Below are 20,816 nucleotides of genomic sequence, written 5' to 3'. Positions count from 1 at the left end.
TGCTGTTCTATGGTGTGTTCAGCCTTTTTTTCCGACGTGTTGTATTTTAACATTTTTTGCCATTTATTATTCATTTTTTGACATGCTAAAACACGTTTTTGGTCATTTTTTCAACGTCCTACACTATGAAGCACATTTTAGTCGAAAAAGCAACCAAAAGTTGCATAGTATGGCAAAAAAGGTAAAAATATTACATGTAATAAAAAGTGCTGAATACAACAGAACAGCATGCTGTTGTTATTGTCTCGACGTGCTATTCTATGTTGTTTTCCGCCCTTTTTTTGACATGCTCTACATACAATAAGAGCATAGCATGTTGTCCAAAACAGCAAAACAAAAATCACAATTCGAATTGTAAGATATTTAATTTGAGGTTTTATTTTAAAATGGCAATAACATTGTATTAAAGTATATTGTTTACGTGAACAATTCTTAGAGTAATTCTTGAACAGCATGAGGAGACATCACAACTTTTCCGAAAATGGCAACAGATGTGACAGACAGCAATAGCAGTGTTTGATAACAACATCTGTCCCTTCCTGCATCTAAAACAAATTAAACAAGGCATTGCAGAAATAACTAAAAACTATTATTAATCATAATTTTAAGCCTCTTCCACGTTAATGCAGGACAGTTTAAACTCTGTAAAAAAAAAAAAAAAGGAGAGCTTGGCTAAAAAGATGTGTAGACTAATGAGTTTGCAACATTTTCCAAGAATTTCCAGGAATAATATTTAAGATTAACCAAACTTGTGACATTTAATTTTTTTTTTACAATCTTACCTTGTATTTTTGGTTTGTCATAATAATTGATTTCAATACATATGAAGCCCCACACAACAAAAATTCTTCCTAAATTTTGTTCTGTAATACCAAGGCGTGAACTATGACCCTAAAAGGTTTTCAGTAAAGATTAAGGAACACAAGTTAAATCTACTTGTTTACATTCTGCATAATTTCTTAATATACTTACATATTTCACTTTTATCACTATTGAGACTCCATACAGTACAAACCAGGCTGTGTATTACCTGTATTTAAGGCCTGTTTTTTAAGCAAATATCTGCATCTTCCTCCACAGGTGAAAGCACAGGTTGTTTTACAGTAGCACTGAGGTTACACGGGCTGTTGGGCATTGCTCGCGAGCCATTGCCAGGCAGAGAGGGGGGTGGGGCCACGAGTGCGTGTTCAGGCTGTGTTGGCACTTGTGGCACCGTCCTTCCTGCCAATCTGACAGTACAGGATCATCGCGAAGACCATGCCAAAAATCTGTGGAGAAAAAACACAAGATATTTTAAAACAAGCACCATAGTTGATGTAATGTAGTTTCATTGTGTTGTAAATCATCAAATCTGACTAAAATGGTTAATTTAAGTAAAATACTGAAAAGAGTAAGAGCGCAGTGTGTTGAGTAAAAGCATTAAAGATTAGTATTCTATGAGGTCCAAAATTATTAAAAAGCGTCATAGTATAGTTGTCAAAAATAGCACAGAAATGTCATAGTATAGCATGCCTTCATACTAAACATCAGTTTAGTATGAAAATACTACGAAAAAGTCATACTATACTGTCGACCAAAATAGCTTAAATCATTACAGTATAGTATAGCATAAAAACATCATAGTATGACTACCAAAACAGCATCAAATCATCAAAGTATAGTATGTTGTCCAAAATAACACGAAAAGTCATAAAGTAGTATGTCGTCAAAAATGGAAGGAAAAATTCATAGTATACCATGTCATCCAAAGTAGAATAAAAACATCATAGTTTAATATGTCCTCCAAAATAAAACAAAAAATATTATACTATGTTGTCCAAAAAAGCATTAAAACATCAAATTTTACTGTTCCATCCAAAATACTATGAAAAAGTCATAGTACAGTATGCTTTCCAAAATAGCATGAACTCATCATACTATAGCATGATGTCCAAAATAACAGGAAAAAGTCATGCTACAGTATCACGTCCAAAATATTGTAAAGATGTCGTATTATACGATGTCCAAAATGACACAAGAAAGTCACAGTAAAGCATATCTTCAAAAACAGCAAAAACATTATACTATAGGAGGTCATCCAAATAGCTTATATTACAGTATGTAGTCCAAAAGTACACAAAAAAATCATACTTAAGTAGGTTGTCCAAAATAGCACAAAAAAGTTTCGTACAGTGTGTCGCCCAAAATGGCATAAACAAATCTTAGAATAAATATCTTTTGAAAATGACGTACAAAATTCATACTGCAGCCAAAAAAAAGACGAGAAACTTTAAAAAGTCATGGTATGTTGATTTTTTTACGGCTAATTATTGTGTATATGTTTATGTTGACAAAAAGTGAAAGCAAGTATGTTGAGAAAACTGTAAAAAAATGGAAACAAAAAATCCAAAGTCCAAAAAGTCATAGTATAGTATGTGAAAGAACAGTTTTTTAAAGTCATACAGTTGTATTTTTTCACACTTTGATGCCGTAGCTGTTAAAAATGGACCTCATGTTTATTACTTTATATGTTTCCAACCTTTGTTAATACATCATGATTCACCAATCGATTTTTATTCAGTGTTTGTATTCAAAATCTGAGTCTGTAAAGAAGTACACGCAGTGCGATATTTCCCTTTCAATGTATCGGAGTATAAAACTGAATTAAATGCGTCTGTTTCTGAGCTCGCAGTTTCAGTGTTACGCCTTATCAATACGAACTCAGATACTTTTACTTTCACTCTGCAGTATTTGTATGTTTAGCAGCAGTTTCTGCGTGTTCTTACCAGCAGGATGGCGATGGCGAAGGCGATTCCCAGCGTCACTTCCATGTGTTTCTCCATCAGCTTGATGATTTGCTCAGAGCACGGCTGCAGGAGGAAACCAGGACATTATATCATGCCGTAAATCACACGTTTTGACTTAAATTTTGACCAACAACGGATATTTTCCGTGATTATTGAAAATATTCTGCTCTCACCGTGCTGTAGTAGGTGCCTGCATTGCAGCTTGACTCTGTGGCGTTGCAGCGGCAGGACTCGGGAACTTTGACCCAGTCCGACTGTCCGTTCACAAGACCGCAGCACTTCAGCTGGAAGAAAAATACGACACAAGATCAAGCTGTTAACTTCGAAAATTCCTGTGAGCCTGTAAGAGTTTACCCAGAACCCCAAATATCGCCACACTGGAGCTTTAATTCAGTAATTTTAGAGCCAAAGTGAAAATAAATCTGCAAGTTTACTATAATCGATCCTTTTAGTACATTTTAAAGCACAAATTTACAGATATTCTTCGATTTCAGCTTTTCAAGTTGTGAGACTGAGCTACAAACCTGAATATATTTGTCCTCATGTTTTGTCTGATAAAATAAAATAAAAAAATTTGAAGATGCCATCTTAACATGTGGGTGATTGTACTTTTCACAATTTGTGGTAACAATTATTATATTATTATATCAATTAAAAAATAATCGGTAGATTAACCGATTAATTGAAAAAATAATCCATAAAAAAAATAATCGTTAGGTGCAGCCCTACTCAACAGAGACCGCAACATATTAAGGATCCCAGAGACCGTGTAAAAATGTAAAAACACAAAAACTTTATTGTTTACTGTCAATCAACGGTTTTAAAACACTTCTTGTGGCTCTCTGTAAAGGAAAACAAATCAGATCACATCAACAGAACAAACCAAACAGGGATGACAGGAATAATAAAACATATTTCTGTTGTTACTTGGTGGCTGTGTGATGAATGTACGCCCTCTAGTGAGTCTCGTCCCACAAAGCAGGCGTCAAAAACCAAAAATGAACCAACATTGAGATTAAATCACTCAGTATTTCATGTTAAATTGTTCTTTAATTGAATGTATGTTTGGTTAAAGTAATTAGACATCAATTGTCATCAAAGCTGATTGCATATAAGATGTTAGTGATAGAATAATGTATTTAAAACGAACAAATAGTTAATGTATGAGCTGTAATTTGGATAAAAAATCCTCAAAAATAGCATATTTTTACACACAAACAGCACATGAATCAATAAATTGAATTACTCCTGTGCTCAATATTTGTATTTTACATTCGCTAATTATTTATCTTATCATTTTTAATATAAAGTTTAATAAAGTTTTCTTCTTTGGCAGTGTTTGTGTGTGTGTGTGTGTGTGTGTGTGTGTGTGTGTGTGTGCGTGCGTGTGTGTGTGTGTGTGTTACCTCCTTCTGCAGTTTCTCCAGATCTTCCTTCACATTATCTGGTTGGTCTGACAGTGGGAGGTACTTTTCCAAGCGCTCCTTCACCCAGTCCGACACCTGCACACAAACAAACGAACAAACGAACATTAAATCTGATCCAGTCAACTCACGAGACTACAGTGACACCATCACTTCCTGTTTTACCTTCTTCTCATCCACAGCTGCCAAGATACCCGCCGCCAGCAGGAGGATGAAGATGATGAGGAGGCTGATGAAGAACTGAAGGAACAGAGGGGATAAAAAACAAGCAGGGTTGATTTTCTGAGCCTGTAATTATATACAGATGACAATTACATTTTCCAAATGTAATTTAATCATATTGAGGCAGAAACATCTTTCAGTAACAAGATACGAGCTGCAATCACTTTCTGGTTAGTATGAAACTGCATTTTATTTGTTGGATTGGTCTTTTAAAAGGTATTTAAACTGGTAAAAGAGGGTCAGGTGAACTACAGTCTGTCAAATATACATTCACTATGGATGAAATCAAGTGATTATGAGGCAGAAACAACTTTTCAGTGACAAGATAGGCGCTGCAATCACTTTTTGGCAAGTATGAAATTGCATTTTATGCATTGCATTTGTCTTTTAAAGGTATTTACATAGGTCAAAATGACTCGAGTGATTGCAATTACTCAAATACAACCCCCAAGAATTAAATCTAGTCATTTTGAGACAGAAACAACCTTTCAGTAACAACATAGCAGCTGCAATCACTTTTTGGCAAGTAAGAAATTGCATTTTATGCATTGCATTTGCCCTTTAAAGGTATTTATACAGGTAAAAGGGGACTGGGTGAGCTTTAATTTGTCGTATATAAAGTCGTTATATAAATATAACGACTGTGAATGAAATCAAGTGGCTTTGAGGCAAAAACAACCTTTAAGTGAAAAGATAGGAGCTGCAATCACGTTTTGGCAGATTTGTATGTGTTGTATTGGCTCTTTAAAGGTAAAAGGAGGTAAAAAGGAGTGGAGTTATAATCTCGAGCACGGAGCAGGTGATATAATGTAAACACGATTTTAGAGATATTAAACATACAAACAACAGGAACAACATTGTCAATAATCGCGTAAATGTCTGATCAAACTATAAATCGCAAACACGTAAAAATTGGTTTTCAAGAAACGTTGAAGTTTCACAAAGACATACCTATGCTCTTACCGCGGACAGAAAGTTACGTGTATTTACCTGCCGCGACTGTTTGATCAGTTTCTGGCAGACGATCACTTTTTGGCGCGAAACCGGCAATGCTTTGACAAAGGTGGATACCTTTGGCAGGTTTGGTTAAAAAAAACTCCTCTTTTTTCTCTTTCTTCCTCTTTTTCTGTGAACCGCTCTCGTAGCTTCGCTTCATGGTTTATCTCCACTAATCTCTGTCTCTGTCGTGTTTTGTTTACATGAATTGAATCTCCGCGCTAGAATCATTTCCGCATAAGCGCTGCGCAGTACGGTGATGCGCATCATGGAATAGTCCATGTAGTGCCGACTGAAGGGGGGGGTCCAGACAGACTCCGACAACACGAGTTATTGTTCTGATGCTATTTTTGCGAATAAAAATTTTTTTTTTTTAAATAATCAGGAAAAAGTCATGGTATCCTACTTCTTTTTTTTTAAATCATATGTTACAAAAAATCATAGCATAAATGTTGTTTTTTTTTAAAGTAATGGTTTTCCTATGTTAATAAGAATACCGAAAAATGTCATTGTATGTCAGGTAAAAATGCCATAGTATAGTGTATTGAAAAAATGTAATAAAAATATTGAATGGTGAAAAAAAAATGTAGGACATTTTTTGATATACAATACTATGAACTTTTCTAACATTTTTGACACAATAATGTATGTAAAAAATGTCATAGTATAGTGTGTCTAAAAATGGCATAATAAGTCATACTATAGTATGTTAAAATATTTAATAAAAACAATCATAAAATTGCATGTAAAAAAAATCATGGAAATTAATTAATTAAAAGTCCTAAAGTTTTTCCTAAAAGTTTCAGTAAAAAGATTTTTAACAAGATTTTTTAAAAAAAATTTCATCATAGTATTGCATGTCAAAAAAAGTCATAGTATAGTATGTCAAAAATTGTTGTAAAAAATGTCATAGTGTAGTATATTAAAAATGTCATAAAAATCATGGTATTGTATGTCGAAATTTTTTTTAAATGTCACAGTACATCATGACAAAAAAAGTCAAAAAATCATGGTATTTTATGTTGTAAAAAATGTCATAGTATAGTTTGTCAAATGTCATTTAAAGTCAGAATAATGAATAGGGGAAATCAATTATTAAGTCATAGTATAGTGTGTATTAAAAAAAATAATTAAAAATTAATAATTTAGTATGTAAAAAAACAAAACAAAACAAAAAATATAGAATAGTCCATTTAAAAAAGTTATAAAAAAAACAATACAGTATGTCATGAAAATATTAAAAATGAAAGTACTGCATGTCCCAAAAAAAGTCATAAAAAGTCATCGTGTAGTCTGTAAGAGTGAAGTGATGACACCCACCAGCAGCAGCATGCAGCGGTTCTCTCTGATGGCCCCGCAGCAGCCCAGGAAGCCCAGCACCATGATGATCACGCCGATGGCGATCATCAGGTCGATCCCGGGAAGAGCTTCATCTGTGATCTGGTAGAAGACAGGAAATCAGCGTGTTAGACGAGTGAGAGCAGAAAAATAACCCAAAAATAATGATAATAATCTGCATCTTTGCTGATGTGGAGTCAGACTGTGATCTCACCTGGTTTTTGTCCTTGCTGACTTTCAGGTAGATGGAGACGCCCAGAATGATGAGACCACTAATCTGCAGAAACACAGAGGAACCAAACGTAAATACAATTTGTTGCTTCTTTTTGTTTTTCTTCTGCCACTTTTGTTGCATTTTTTTGGTGAACAGATAAATGTATGATGGCATGTAAATGATTTTATGAAGGACTGACTTAATTCTTCTATGGATCTATGGACTGTTTTAGGGGAGATAAGATGTATTTTAATTTGTTTTTCTTTTGTTTGTGTGTTTTTCTTTCTCTCCTTAATCTATGAGAAATGCATTGTATCACATGTATTGGTGTGCTATATATATATAGTTTTTAAGTAAATACAAAATGTGCAAAAATCATTTATTGTGGAGACTTTGGAGTCATCTGGGTGGAAAAAAATAATAAAAATCTGCTGAAACTCAAACTCCTCAATGTCAACTTCACAAATGTGTCTCAAAATCCAACAGGCAGATAATCATTAGTTGCAGTCCCACACATAACTTCTCTATTTCATTCTCTTTGATATGATGTCCGTATTTTCCATCGATGTCACAGTGTTTATTTTACTTTGTGTTATATTTCGAAAAATATTTTTTTATATTCTATGAATAAGCTCTAAAGGCTGCGGTGAAGAAAAAATGCTGAATGATTCATTCAACCTCCGAATGAACAGAAACAAACGTAAAAAAACAAGCGGAGGACGTGACCTCTGTGCTTACAATGTCAGTGCACACGCACGCACGCACGCACGCACGCACACACACACACACACACACACACACACACACACACACACACACACACACACACACACACACACACACACACACACACACACACACACACACACACACACACCACGCCCTGAACTCAGTGCGACTTTTATTCAGGAGCCTGAATAAATAACAGTGTGTCCAGGATTTTACTGAGTCACACCTGCAAACACACACCTGACCAGTGAAACCAGTGCGGTCACGCTCTGCTGATCTACTTTTGACTAATCAGTAAAAACCTCAGCCTCAGTACTGCTGAAAGAAGTACTCACATCTTACCTCAAGTACAAATAGAAATACAGCATTCCTACCTCTAATACTGTAAAAGCAGAAACACAACATTTCTACTGTATTTAAGTAAAAGAAGAAAGATAACATTCAAACTTTAAAGTAAAAGCAGGAATGCAACATTCCTAATTTTAATTAAGTACGAGTACAAATACAACATTCCTGCTTTTATTAAAGTAAAAGTAAAAATATAACATCCCTGTTTTTACTAAAGTGAAAGAAGGAATATAAACAGAAAGAATAAAAATGCTTCATTACAAGTAAAATGTTTTCACATTTTTTACTTAGAAGTACAGAAGTATCATCTGCAAAATGTACTTAAAGTATCAGAAGTAAAGGTACTCGTGCAGAATGGCTCCTTTATTATAGAATTTATACTGAACAAAACTGTTAACACTTTTGTTTTTGCTCCCATTTTTCATAGGTTTAAGTTAAAGACTGAAGATTTTTTTTATGCCAAACAGACATATTTCTAATTTATTTCATGTATTTGTTAAAATCTTTGTCAGTGAGCTCTTTTTCTTTTCTATTATAATCCACCTGACAGGTTTGGTAGATTTAAGAGCATCATCACCAGAAGTAATGAAAGTTAGATATAAAGTGTTGTGTCTGCGCGACGGTACGATTCATCTGTGTCGCTGAGTTATGGGATCAAACTGCACATTTTACTGTCGTCTTTTATTGTGAACGTCCCGCTACACACCTGAGTATTAACGGAGCTGTGTAATCAGCAGCTTGATATGCCGCCCCTGTGAGTGGATTATATCAGACAAGGAGAAGTGCTCAGCAACAAGGATTTTAACAAATTTGAATCCAAAATTTGAGAGAATTTTGGAGTGATTTTAAAAAGTTGTAGATCTTTAATTTGAACCTGTGAAAAATGTTTTTATTTTGTTTTTATCATTTGAAAATGAATGCAACAATATTTTAATGCAGTCCGTCAATGTCAAGACAATTTGAGATACTTTGTATAATACTGAACTCATTAGAAATATTGTACTGCAGAATTTTATGGCAATACCATATGAATGATGAGTGTTTTTTTTCTAAATCTAACCACCTGTGTTTGTTGCACAGGGAAATAAACATGAATACTATGTGTTTTACCGACATTGTACTTCTATTTTGTAAAAGACTGTGTGCATTTAATGAGCAGATGCTGCTTATTTCTGATGGTGCAGAGATACTCGGCCAATCAGAGCAGACTTTTTCAGCTTTTTTGGGTTTTTCAGGAGGGGGGTGTTTAAAAGAAAGGCGCTAAAACATTAAAGCATGTCAACATGTTCTAGTGGGAAGCCAAAATACAAGTATGACCTTAATAGGTCCTCAACTTTTGACTTCTTTTCTGCACTAATAATTTGGAAAATTCGTCAAAACATCTGCACACTTCTCTCCAAAGAACCCAATTTATTATCTAAGCTTTGAGTAAAAAAGAAAAGACAGAGTATATTATTTAAATTTGATATTTCAAACAATTTATTTATATTTGATAAGTATATTAATCCATTAAAATAACATTGAAATAACCCAAAATTTAAATAAATAGAGAAATTTAGTTTAATGTTAATAAGCTTTAGAATCTTATTTGATTATAAAAAGACTGATTGTAGATAGTTGACATGTTTAAGGTTTTTGGGTAATGGTTTAACTTGAAGTGTCTTTCACATCATTCAGTTTTTGAGGAAACATTTTAAAATTCAGCTCCCAAAGTGGGCAAACGTTGACAGTTAGCAGGACAGCCAGTTTCAGGTTGTTTGACTGTCAAACACAAAGCCTGCAGGTGGAAACACCGCCTGAGGAAAAACCTCCATCAATCTGCCCAAACTGGGTTTGTTGTTGAGACGTCGGCCCTCATACAGTGAAGGTTTGAAGACACCAAAAACGAAAACTGTGCCAAATGTTCAGGATCACACTGCTACTCACAACAGATTTAAAAGATGAAGTTCTGTTTTTTTGGTTGCTTGTAAAATACAGTTATTTAAATTTTCTTCTGATACTTAGATAAAGCAAAAAAAGTCGTGGAAAAGCGACGATGAACAGGAAACCTTTTAAAAGTGGTGGGATGCAGTTTTGAGGTACTTGTACTTCAACAGTCCAACTGAAACCGGTCAACTGACAGAAAATTCATGTGAAACTTCTTGATGGTTGAAGTCATTTTTCACGGTTTTATCCTTAAAAAAGTTTCCTTTGAATGTTAATAATTGTAATGTCTTAGTAATATGTTAACAATCGGAAAGTATTGGAAATAATGTTACAGCAGTAACAGTCGCAGGAGACAGTTTTATACTTTTAACTGCATTTTACTGATTATGCTTAAATACTTTTACCAAGAGAACATTTTCAGTGCAGGACTTTTACTGTGGCCGAGTACTTTTATTGTGTAGGGATAATACTTTGACTTTCAATTACTGGATATGAGATTGTATAGTAAAGGAGTGATATCCCGCTTTATCGCTGGAAAAAACACACACACACACACAAAACTAGTGTTTACATTTAAAGTCGGTTGCTATCGCTTTAGGGCGCGTCACAAAAACGCAAACAAACACTGAGTGAAAAGCCTCCGTAACGAGCTGTGGATCTTTGTTATCACGTAAACATCTGCTGAGCAAAGCTGAGGGATTCAGACCTGAGTCACTGTAACACGAACACACACACACACACACACACACACACACAAACAAACACACACACACACACACACACACACACACACACAAACAAACACACACACACACACACACACACACACACAATGCAAAACCTGCAGAGCGACATAACATCACGGCCCTCAGCAGGTCAGGAGAACAAACACACCCTTTGAGCTCGCAGCTGCACGCTGGCTCTGAACCAACAGCTGAGGCATCGAAGCTGGATTACAGCTGATCAGGATTATAACTGGGTTTATGATTTAGACATTTAAAATTATAACTTTGACAGGGTGGTTCGAATAAAGTTAATTGGGGTGAAAGTTACAGAGTTTTTTTTTTGTTGGCTGACAGACGTTTGTGTCGCTCTGGTTCCACCGTCTAAAAGCCTGTGGGATTTTTCCATTGGATTTGGGATTATTGCAGAAAATAAGCTCCATGGTGGTAAAAATGTTTATGATACTTAAAAGTTTTGTTCATTTGATAATCTTCACAAATGAACACCACTTTCAGGATGAAGCCTAAATTAAATCGCCAGAAGTATTAAGCTGATGTTAGAATATAAACAAACTACAGGTCAGTTGCGTCTCCACCGCCATGAGGCTGTAAAGCAGAGGTCGACCAATATTGGTTTTTCAGGATCAATAGCAATACCAATTATTTGTAGTTAATAAGACCAATATCAGATATTTGGAACGGATATGCATCTACAATAAAATTAACTTTTTGTTCACAAACTTTTACAGTTTTACAGGACCTTAAATATGCTCCTAAAATAGGGTTCTGACACATTTTCATTGACAACATTTTTAAACTTTTCCATGACTTTTCAAGGACCTGTGATAAAATTTAATGACCATTAGCAAACTCCAAACACCGAAAATTAAACAGCAAGCTCTTTATAATAATCTATGTTTGTCTAACATTACATGGAAGGTTATCTATGATTACTGTAACAATTAACTTCACTGCACATAATTCAATGACTCTTCCAAAACTTTCAATGACTTCTAAAGATTCCATGACTTGTCCAGGCCTGTAAAATGAGATTGTGACTTTTCCAGTTTTTTCCATGACAGTGGGAACCTTGCTAAGAATATTTTAGGTGAGAAACGGGCAATACAGTAACATTATCTTGATTTCTATTCAATCCGCTTTGCCTAGTTTCACAGTTTGATCGTATTTTGGTCTTTTAGAGAGACAAAGTGGCGCAATACTCTCTGGATCTACATCTATACTCTTTGCGTCCAAATGCTGAAGTATAGCCTGAAGTTCGAGCAACAGTCTTGAGAGCCTGCAAAACTCTGCTGGATAACGTGTTTTGCATCAATTTGCGTCATGCGGCGGAGTTTCGCTGTGGGGGGAGGAGGGATATCTGTGCACTGGTTACATGGACGCAGAGTTTGTGTAGATTCACATCCTCTTTCTCTCAATCATTAACTTATACTCATGTCCCCTGAGCCTTTGTGTCCCTGATGGCTTCCTGTAGATGAAACAAAACTGTGATGCTGATGTCACGATTGTTAACCGCACACCGAGTATTTTTCACTCTTGGGTAATAACTCATAAACATTGTGGTAATCATAATAATAATGTGGTGCTCATTCTTTCCGTTTAACCGAGAGTGGGCGTTTCGTTCCTCAGCTGTGACTCACAGGCAGCGGTTAAGGCAGTGGCAACAATTCATTGTGTAACTGAGATAAAAAAAAAAAAACGTATCTGCTGGATTTGTTGAAAATTCATCGGAGCATTATTGTGTCATAACCACACACACACACACACACACACACACACACACACACACACACACACACACACACACACACACATCAGGCAGGATGTGTAAAGTTATGAGCTCACTGAGCCTGTCAAAGACAACCCCCAGGGTCTACAGCCTTTGAGGCGCCGTCTCTCGCAGGCTGCACAACTGTTGACTGACAGTTTTTGTCTTTACTTAGACATCAGCATGAAGCAGACTGCAACAAATGATTAAAAAAGTGTGTCAGGAGTTCTGGAAAGTCAATCTTTCACTTAGATTATTCACCAAATCAGTCTATAAACTATATTAAAGTGGAGGCTTCATTTTTAACAATGGTGATAGAGATTCTCGGGTCCAAAGAAACAACCAAAACTCCAGAATAAATGCATTAAATGTTTCTGCAAACCGTGGATTTGTTACATTAGTACGTCATTATGTCGCGGATACGTTAAAAGTTTACGCTTCTTTATGTTTCTTCAACAACTGTGGTAAACGTGTGGTTGGTTTAGGCACAAAAAACACTCATTTAGGGTTAAAATCCACAGATTTGGTGGCACTGTCATGGCAGAAAACTCAGCAATGTTTCAGTAAAAAAGACAACCACTTTTTGTGGCACTGTCACAGCAAGAAATGCAGCGATGTCTCGGTAAAAATAATCGTTTTTCATGACACTATCTCCGCAGGAAGAATAACAGGTCGCTCCTCAGTCAGGTAGTGGCACCGTAAACATGTATCGTGTCACCCTAAGAAAGACTAACAGCACGAGTGAATGAATGAATCTGCCTTTTTCAACTTTCTTTATTTTTCCTTTTTTGATTATTGTCCTTTTTTTATTATTATCATTATTGTTACTGTTATTGTTATTTGTCTGCTTATTTTAATTTGAGATGCATTTGTGTATGTGGAGAGCACTGTGCTGTTAAGTTAAAAAAAAACAATAAAATCTATTTAAAAAAAACAAAAACAGGTCTCTAAAAAACAAACCTTTGGCTAAAAAGCTGAAAACACAGCCAGGGCTACAGCGCAACACAAATGTTGCATTACTGTTGCTGCACCGGTGCAATAGCCTGTATGTGTGAGAAGAAAAAACGTTTTGTCCTTATTTACTTTTTTTCGATCTATTTTGCTACTCTAATGTTTTTGGATACATCCAACACCAAATCCCACAACATACAGTGAGCAATCACCCCATCCTCAGAGAATCAAGCAAGCCGGTTGCAAAATGACAAAATGAAGTGGCATTATAAGTTTTTAAATAAGAAAGGAAAAGAAGTTAACGACAAACCCATAAAGCAAAACCCCAAACGAGACCAAGAGGAGCCGCTCTAACACCAAAAGAGTGACAGCAACAATAAAAATGATTCGCCTTGGCTTATTTCTAATGAGGAGAGGGAGAATAAAACTGTTTTTAAAAAAAACTGTTTTGCTTAATTTAAACTCTCTGCTCACTCATTTTTACTTTTGCTTCTGAAAGTAAAATCCAGCAACCACGACAATCTTCTACTGCAATTTACTTCTACTGTCCACTTGTGGTTTGCGGCAGTGCTAAACCCCATTTTCTACTTCCTGTGCAGGAATGGTCCCTGAAAGCAGCATCTATTATTCATGGAGCGTATGAGCACTCGGCTAACAGGCGTTAATGGACAGAGACAGAGCTGCACATATTTGTTTATTTCTCTTCCGTCAAAAGCCGTGAAAGCACTGCTGTTTGACAAGATGTCGGCACGTTTGCAGCAGTTTTTCTGGAAAGCCACAGAAACCGCAGCAGGTGGACTGAGAGGTCTCAAGATGCCAAAAGAAACAAGTGAAGCCAATAATTCAGTTATACTTTACATGCATACTGTCTGTAATGTCCTGAAACTTGAGCTTGTCCGATGTGTGAGAGGACTCCTGTGCATGTTTGAATGTTTCTAAATGCTTTTAGGTTGAAGAAAGTCCTCTTTATGAATAGACGTTATTTAATACGAATTTACAAACATCTTCTTCCATTTACGTCTTCAAAACGAATTTAAAGAGACACTTAATACAAACCTATGTATGATGCTGTTTACCGATAAAATTGGGTTGTGAAGCTCTAAGCAGATGAGCCGAGGTTTTTTGTTTTTTGGTGCTGAAAGTCTTCTATGGGATCTATGCAGATTTGATGTAATGAACGTTTGGGATATTTTGTTTCTTTTTGTTTGCTTGTTGTGTTTTGATGTGTTTTGTCTTGTTTTTTTTACACATTATTGTTATAGCTATAGGAAGCTTTTTTCGGGTGTCCCCATCACATGTTTCTTCTATTGTAATGTATTTTATTTTGTACCACTATTTTCTTTGATGTGTGAATAAAATGATGAAGGAAATAAAAATGAAATGGTTTGTTTTTTGCACGGAGAGCAGAACGGTGTATGGTGGTTCAACCAGCCTGACAACTGAAAGCGACAACGATTCCTCTGAGCGACAGCTGAGTAACAATAGAAGAAAATCATCAGTCATTTGTAAAATAAACTGGAGGCTTGGCAGATTTAAATAGGAAGAGTTTCCTGTTTCACCGCCAGCTACACAACAACGCCTCTAACAAGGTGGAATTAACTTTAGCAGAGCTTCAACCTTCACAATAAAAACAAAGGATCAGTCTACGGCAGTGATGCTCAAACAAAAGTCCAGGGACCGCCCCGCGTGTTTTCATACCAATTCATCAGGACCAGATTCTTTGTCATGCCTTCAGCATGTGATATCAAAACCAAACATAGCCTTCAGTGTTTTCTGACTCCATCTGCAGCCATATAACTGCTGGGTTATAAAGAGCGAGAGCGACCCTCAATGGAGGGGGAGGTTGACATGGATGAGTCAAAGAAAACGAGACAATAGAAAACCCAGGAACGAGTCCTAAAACCTGAATCTGTCAGCATTTCAGCTCCTCCGGTTCCATCGTCTCAAAGTCAGTGGGTTTATTGAACAGGTTTTTGGTTAGTCTGAAATAAGATCTGTGGTTAACAAAAGCTGAAGAGACTTTCATGTTTTTTTTCTACGATATATAAAATACACCAGTAAATACCCCAATGTGAAGCTGTTATGTGTCTTAAAAAAGGCGGTTACTAACAGATGCTGAATGACACTACGGGATGTCATCACATTACGCAGGTTTCTATTACAGATTTACACAAAACTTTAGTGATATTTTCAAAATGTTGATTAAACACAATTGCGAGATGACTTTGGCGAGAAGCATGGCGATGGACGTTTAAAACATTGGCAGCTTTATTTCTGTTGCAGCGTCCGCACTAGCTGTCGTTATTGCCAATCGAAGGCGATGTAGGCGTGTTATAGAGCGATAATGGAGCGGCGAGCCCCTTATACGTGTGAGCGGCCAGTTATGAGGGATTTCTGGAAGCTGATAGTCCACGATTTCACAGAGGAATTGTGGATTTAAAACTTTCACATGATACATTCAACTTTTGAACTTATCCGATGCAATAACAGCTCCTGTAGCTCCTGCTGCATCATGACGGAGCCAGTTCGTTCTGACGAGCACACAGCCATAGCATCATGTGACCTAGAAAAACCAAAAAACGTGTTTCCATTGCTGTTTTGCAAAATATGGCTTTTTTTGAATCGCCTGAAAGACCACTTCATGTGAGAATATAATTTTTTTTTTTAATTAATGGGAGTTTTTTCAAAAATGATTTGTTTCCCAAAGACCATTTTTATTCAAAATTTGCAGTTTGATGGTTAATGGAAACCTGCCTCGTGAGTCGCACCAAACACGTCCTCACAGCCTCGCTGTGGCGGTGACGTTATGTTATGCAACTGCAGTATAGTTCGTCAATAACCTAACATTAACGTTTGGCTTCCAAATTCCTGAAAGTAGTGTTCATTTGAAGAGATGATCTTTTATCTTGCAGTTAAATATTGATGGAGGGCAGTGGTGGCACTTGCCACAAAGTCAAGAGGATTTCAGATGCGTGTATTTGGCGAGAAAAAAATTTTGAAAAAGAAAAACAAAAAAAGTCCATGTTGAAATTAGCCCAGGGTACCAACTGTGCAACAACCGCCTCTGATTGAAGGTCAGTGACACTTTCTCTGGACCGGAAAACTAATTCGACATCGAGGTTCACGCAGTATTCTCCCCCGTCATGAGACACTGAGGGAACATCCACTAAATGGACATTTGACTCCTGAGCTCATTATGGCTTTGTGTTGAAGCATCACTTAGCAACTAAAAGCTGCTTAAAAACTTTACAGTAAATGAACGTCACCACACCCGCATCATCACCATCATCATTAGGTAAACACATCAAGTCCAGCATGTTCCACTGAGTGGTCCGAATCAAGTTAACATCGATTTAACATCGTTTCTGGGAACATGAGAGAAGGACTGAAATAACCTCTGCAGGCAGCAGCAGGTTTATTTTTATTTTAAACGCAGGGGTAAAGGTGGATTTTGATTGGTTCAGATTATTTCTGACAGTTGACAAAAAAAAAAGGAAGCCTGAAGTTCACTTCCACTTTTATGAGTTATTAATCCTAACGAGAGCAAAGAGAGCTGAGCGTCAGTATAACAGAGAGCATGAAAGGCTGAGAAACTGATGAATCAAAGCAAACACTTCCCGAAAAATCCTTTAAATTAAGAAAATGTAACTTCTTCAGGTGGTGATGACAGAATAATGACACGACGAATGTCTTGAGAAACAATACAATATACAAAGCGAGATTTAGGCGACAACTAAAAGCGCCCATGTGCTTCTTTTTGGTAGCGTTCCTATCTTGTCGTCTGTACTGTTTAAAGCATCTAGACGCCCCGAGAAATTTTCATAAAGCAGAACTGAAAACACACAAAACCTGAACACCAGAACTGATTTTTAGGAATTATGTTTAGATGTTGATGTATATAAGTTAGACATAGTTTAGTTTCTCACGTTACAGTTGTTATTCTAATTATTATATCATTCAGATATGTGGAGGTTGGAGTTAAAATAACACTTAAAAACGGCCATGCAAGTTGGTCCTTCATCAAAATTTAGCCGAACTTTGGAGCATTTTTAAGCCCCCTCCTGACAAGTTATGCCAACTTAGTAATAACGGAAGTCTTAGGCTAGCTCAAATGAGCGCTTCACAGCCTCTTAAAGACAGTAAAGTCAGCTTGTTGTAACTTTTTGTCTTAATCCCGATGTGACTTCAAAAGATCGTATCCATAACTGCATTTAAACTTTACAGTACAGTAGTATTACAGTAGCATTACATTATGTCCACCTTAAACATGTAAAGTACAGTAAAAGTTTTTCCACTTTTTATGTAAAGTACTGTCTTGAAGTATATATAGTTTTTTTTGCCCAATATTTAATACGTATTGTATATTTTTGTCTTGTTCCTACATTTCCCAAGATGCTTTCTGATTAGTTGCTTAAATGATGTCATCATTAGTCACCCTGACCAAGCAGGAAACAAAAAAACGCACTCAGGTACTGTGTTTTTCAGTTCCTCTTTTACTTCTGTGATTAAAAACTACTTAGATATTAGTCACATGTTAAATAGTTGAATACATGCTTTATAATAACCAATTGTTTTTACTGAAGGGCTACATTTTGGAATATTTGCATTTAGTATTTTGTTCAGAGTCAGATGAGATGACGGATGTCAAGTTGAGTCTTTGTGTTCAGCAGGAAATGTTTAAAGAGTAAAATTTGTTTCAGGTTATGACAAACTTGGCTTTCCAAAAAAAGTGTTTTCATATTCATTCATTCTGTCTGTTCACACTCAGAAGCCCCGAGAATTTGGTCGCTTTGTAGTTTTGTCGCAAATTTCATGCAAATGGAGACAATGATGGAAAATGTCAGTCGACTGTTTACTGTTACCATTTGAGAATGACCTTTTTGTATTTCATGATCATATTTTTTGGCCTGAACTTGGCATTGTACCGTAAACATTTTGGACTCGCACCTTATTGTTATCTTTGACCTTTTATATTTGCACTTTTGACATTTGCACTCTTTCCACTTTCTATTGCAACTGCTGCACAGCAATTCCCCCCTACAGATAAATAACATTTGATCTTAACATGCAGCAAAATTTTGCGGTAAAATAATTTTTTAAAAAGTTTTGCATTAAGTGAGCTTTAACCAGCAAATTTGCATTTTTGGGACCAACAGGAGGTTATAAGACAGGAGATGATGGCACAGATATCAGCTTTGAATAATCTGTGTGAGGTTATTGTTACAAGATTTTTCTTCGCCATGGTACGTTGGTTAATTTTATATCAACGCTTTTCTGATTGACCAGGCCTTTAGATACAGAAGTATTTACAAGTACAAGTATTTATATGAAGCATACTGAGGCCTTCAGCTGACCAAAATAATAAAATGAAATAAACAATAATGCACATTCCAGCAATGCCAATTTTACCTCATTTTAAATAGACTGTATTCAGACTGAACCTGCATCATCTGCTATTTGGGCTTCATTCGCTTGTCAAATTGTAATGTATATTCTTAACTTTGTGTTTCTATTTTAATGTTGTTTGTTCAAAACATTTTAAATAGTACATCCTTAAATTGTATTTTTAAAAATATTTTTGGATGCCTATCAACATCAGGCGAGGGACTTCTGATGAAAACTAGCTCCCCAGCTGAATTCGGTGCATTTACATTTGTTTAAATGTTGATTAACATGCATTGTCCCATTATAAATAAATAACTTACAAATGACAAATTGGAGACCCTGAGCAGTTGTTCACAACACCTGCAGAGTCGGAGGTGGAACAATGGAGGGTAACCTGAACCTCTCTGTACTGGCAAAAAAGGCCACAAAATTTCGGCAGCTTTTTTTCTGTATGTCCATTTGGACAGAAAGAAAAAAAGTTGCAGTGACCAAAAAAGTCTTTAAATGAGGCTGTTAGTTGTCTTTGCCACCACCCAGGCCACACCGGGACTTTTTGGTCTCTAACAAGCAGTAAATTGGTTTATTTAGTGAAAAATGGTTGGCTTCATTCTTCTTATTAGATTAACTGACTGCAGATTAAATGCTAATGTCTTTTTTCCTATATGTGCTTTTTTATCATTGTCTAAAGTGAAAAATCAGGGCATTTGGTGGGAATTTGTTGTTACGAGTGGAGTGCCTGGTCTCTGTAGGATTCAGTAAACTTCAAATACAATCTGCTTTTTTTAAATTAAGACTCTAAAGTGATCGAAAATCTTGTAAGCGGTTGTAGTTCCTGTGTTAATTGCTGATAAAACCACCACAACCGGTCTGATGAGCTGCTTCCTCTCGTTCCCCATCTCGACCTCATATAATAACAACAATAATGTGCATTTCTATCGCACTGTTACAACAAACCTTCAACAACAAGCACAGGCAGGTTTGTGCTGAATGACCGAGCTGAGCTATAGATTAACCAACATCGGCCATTAAGTTTAAAGGGGAAACTCCCGTCTGAGAGCGTGAGGAAACAGACAAATGTGAAGCAATGGCTGTGGTTTTTGTCCATCTTGTTTACAACATTTGCATGGAACATATGAAATGCAGTCGTGGGCTGGAGGAGTAATATGAGGCTGCAGATGTCGGCGTGGTGATGCGAGGCTGAGCGCTGAGCCACGCCCTGAAACTGAGCTTGTTTGGGGAGGGAGAGGCAGAGATAATAGAGAGCCGACACAACCTGTTCTACACTACTGACCGGTTGGCTGAGAAAATACAAAGCCCCGAGAGACTGACGGCGGTCACAGCAGAGCTGCTGCACACGTTAACCGAAAAGTAAAAACTATGCACGAAAATTATAGAAAAATCAAACTGCATGACTGAAACTGACACAAAGATTTGAAATGAAATAAAGCTCATATAAAGACTAAAGTAAAAGTCTCACACCTGTTGTGAAATAAGTTGAAAATATGGAAAAAAGGCAAAAATTACAGCAAAAAAGAAATAATAATAATATGCCAGTTTTTCCATAAAAAAGTTACATCTTAGCTGCAAGACCAAAATAACCCATCAATGAACTGAACAACTGTTGAAAAAAACTGCAATGACAAATAAACCTGCGGCTCAAAAACTCAGAAAAAAGCTAAATTCGTGTGAGTTTTACATGGTTATGTATAACAATAAGAAGAAAACTGTGACACTTGTCCCAAACATCACCTGTGAAGTCAAAGTATTTAAAAGTTTGATAATGTAAAAAACATCTTTAAGGACTAAGTTCTGTTTTCCAGACTCACCCAGAAAAGAAGGTTGAAGAAGAACAGAAGGTATTTGATGCATTTATTCACAGCCATGGCTCTGATTTGTCTTTATTCCTTCCTCCTCAGCAGCTCCTCACTTCACGACTCGCAGCCTTCAACTGACACAAGCTTCCTAAAGACCAGCCTGCTCTACCTGTTT

The 20,816-nt window shown here is 36.3% G+C and overlaps 1 protein-coding gene across 1 annotated transcript; it reads right to left on the bottom strand.

The window, feature by feature from the left end:
• Positions 1 to 352: 352 nt before the first annotated feature.
• Positions 353 to 20,811, bottom strand: LOC121961491 (tetraspanin-8-like). Its single transcript, XM_042511497.2, has 8 exons — positions 20,654 to 20,811; positions 6,981 to 7,043; positions 6,749 to 6,868; positions 4,376 to 4,450; positions 4,193 to 4,288; positions 2,960 to 3,070; positions 2,766 to 2,849; positions 353 to 1,268 (listed from the first exon to the last, which is right to left on the bottom strand). The coding sequence occupies exons 1-8, from the start codon at positions 20,708 to 20,710 to the stop codon at positions 1,188 to 1,190; spliced, it is 687 nt and encodes a 228-aa protein (XP_042367431.1). The 5' UTR covers positions 20,711 to 20,811; the 3' UTR covers positions 353 to 1,187.
• Positions 20,812 to 20,816: the final 5 nt, after the last annotated feature.

This window comes from Plectropomus leopardus, chromosome 22, assembly GCF_026936395.1.
Source record: "Plectropomus leopardus strain MGB_pleo_1.0 chromosome 22, ASM2693639v1, whole genome shotgun sequence".
Taxonomy (NCBI): Eukaryota; Metazoa; Chordata; class Actinopteri; order Perciformes; family Serranidae; genus Plectropomus; species Plectropomus leopardus.
This window is presented reverse-complemented; position numbering and strand designations above follow the sequence as displayed.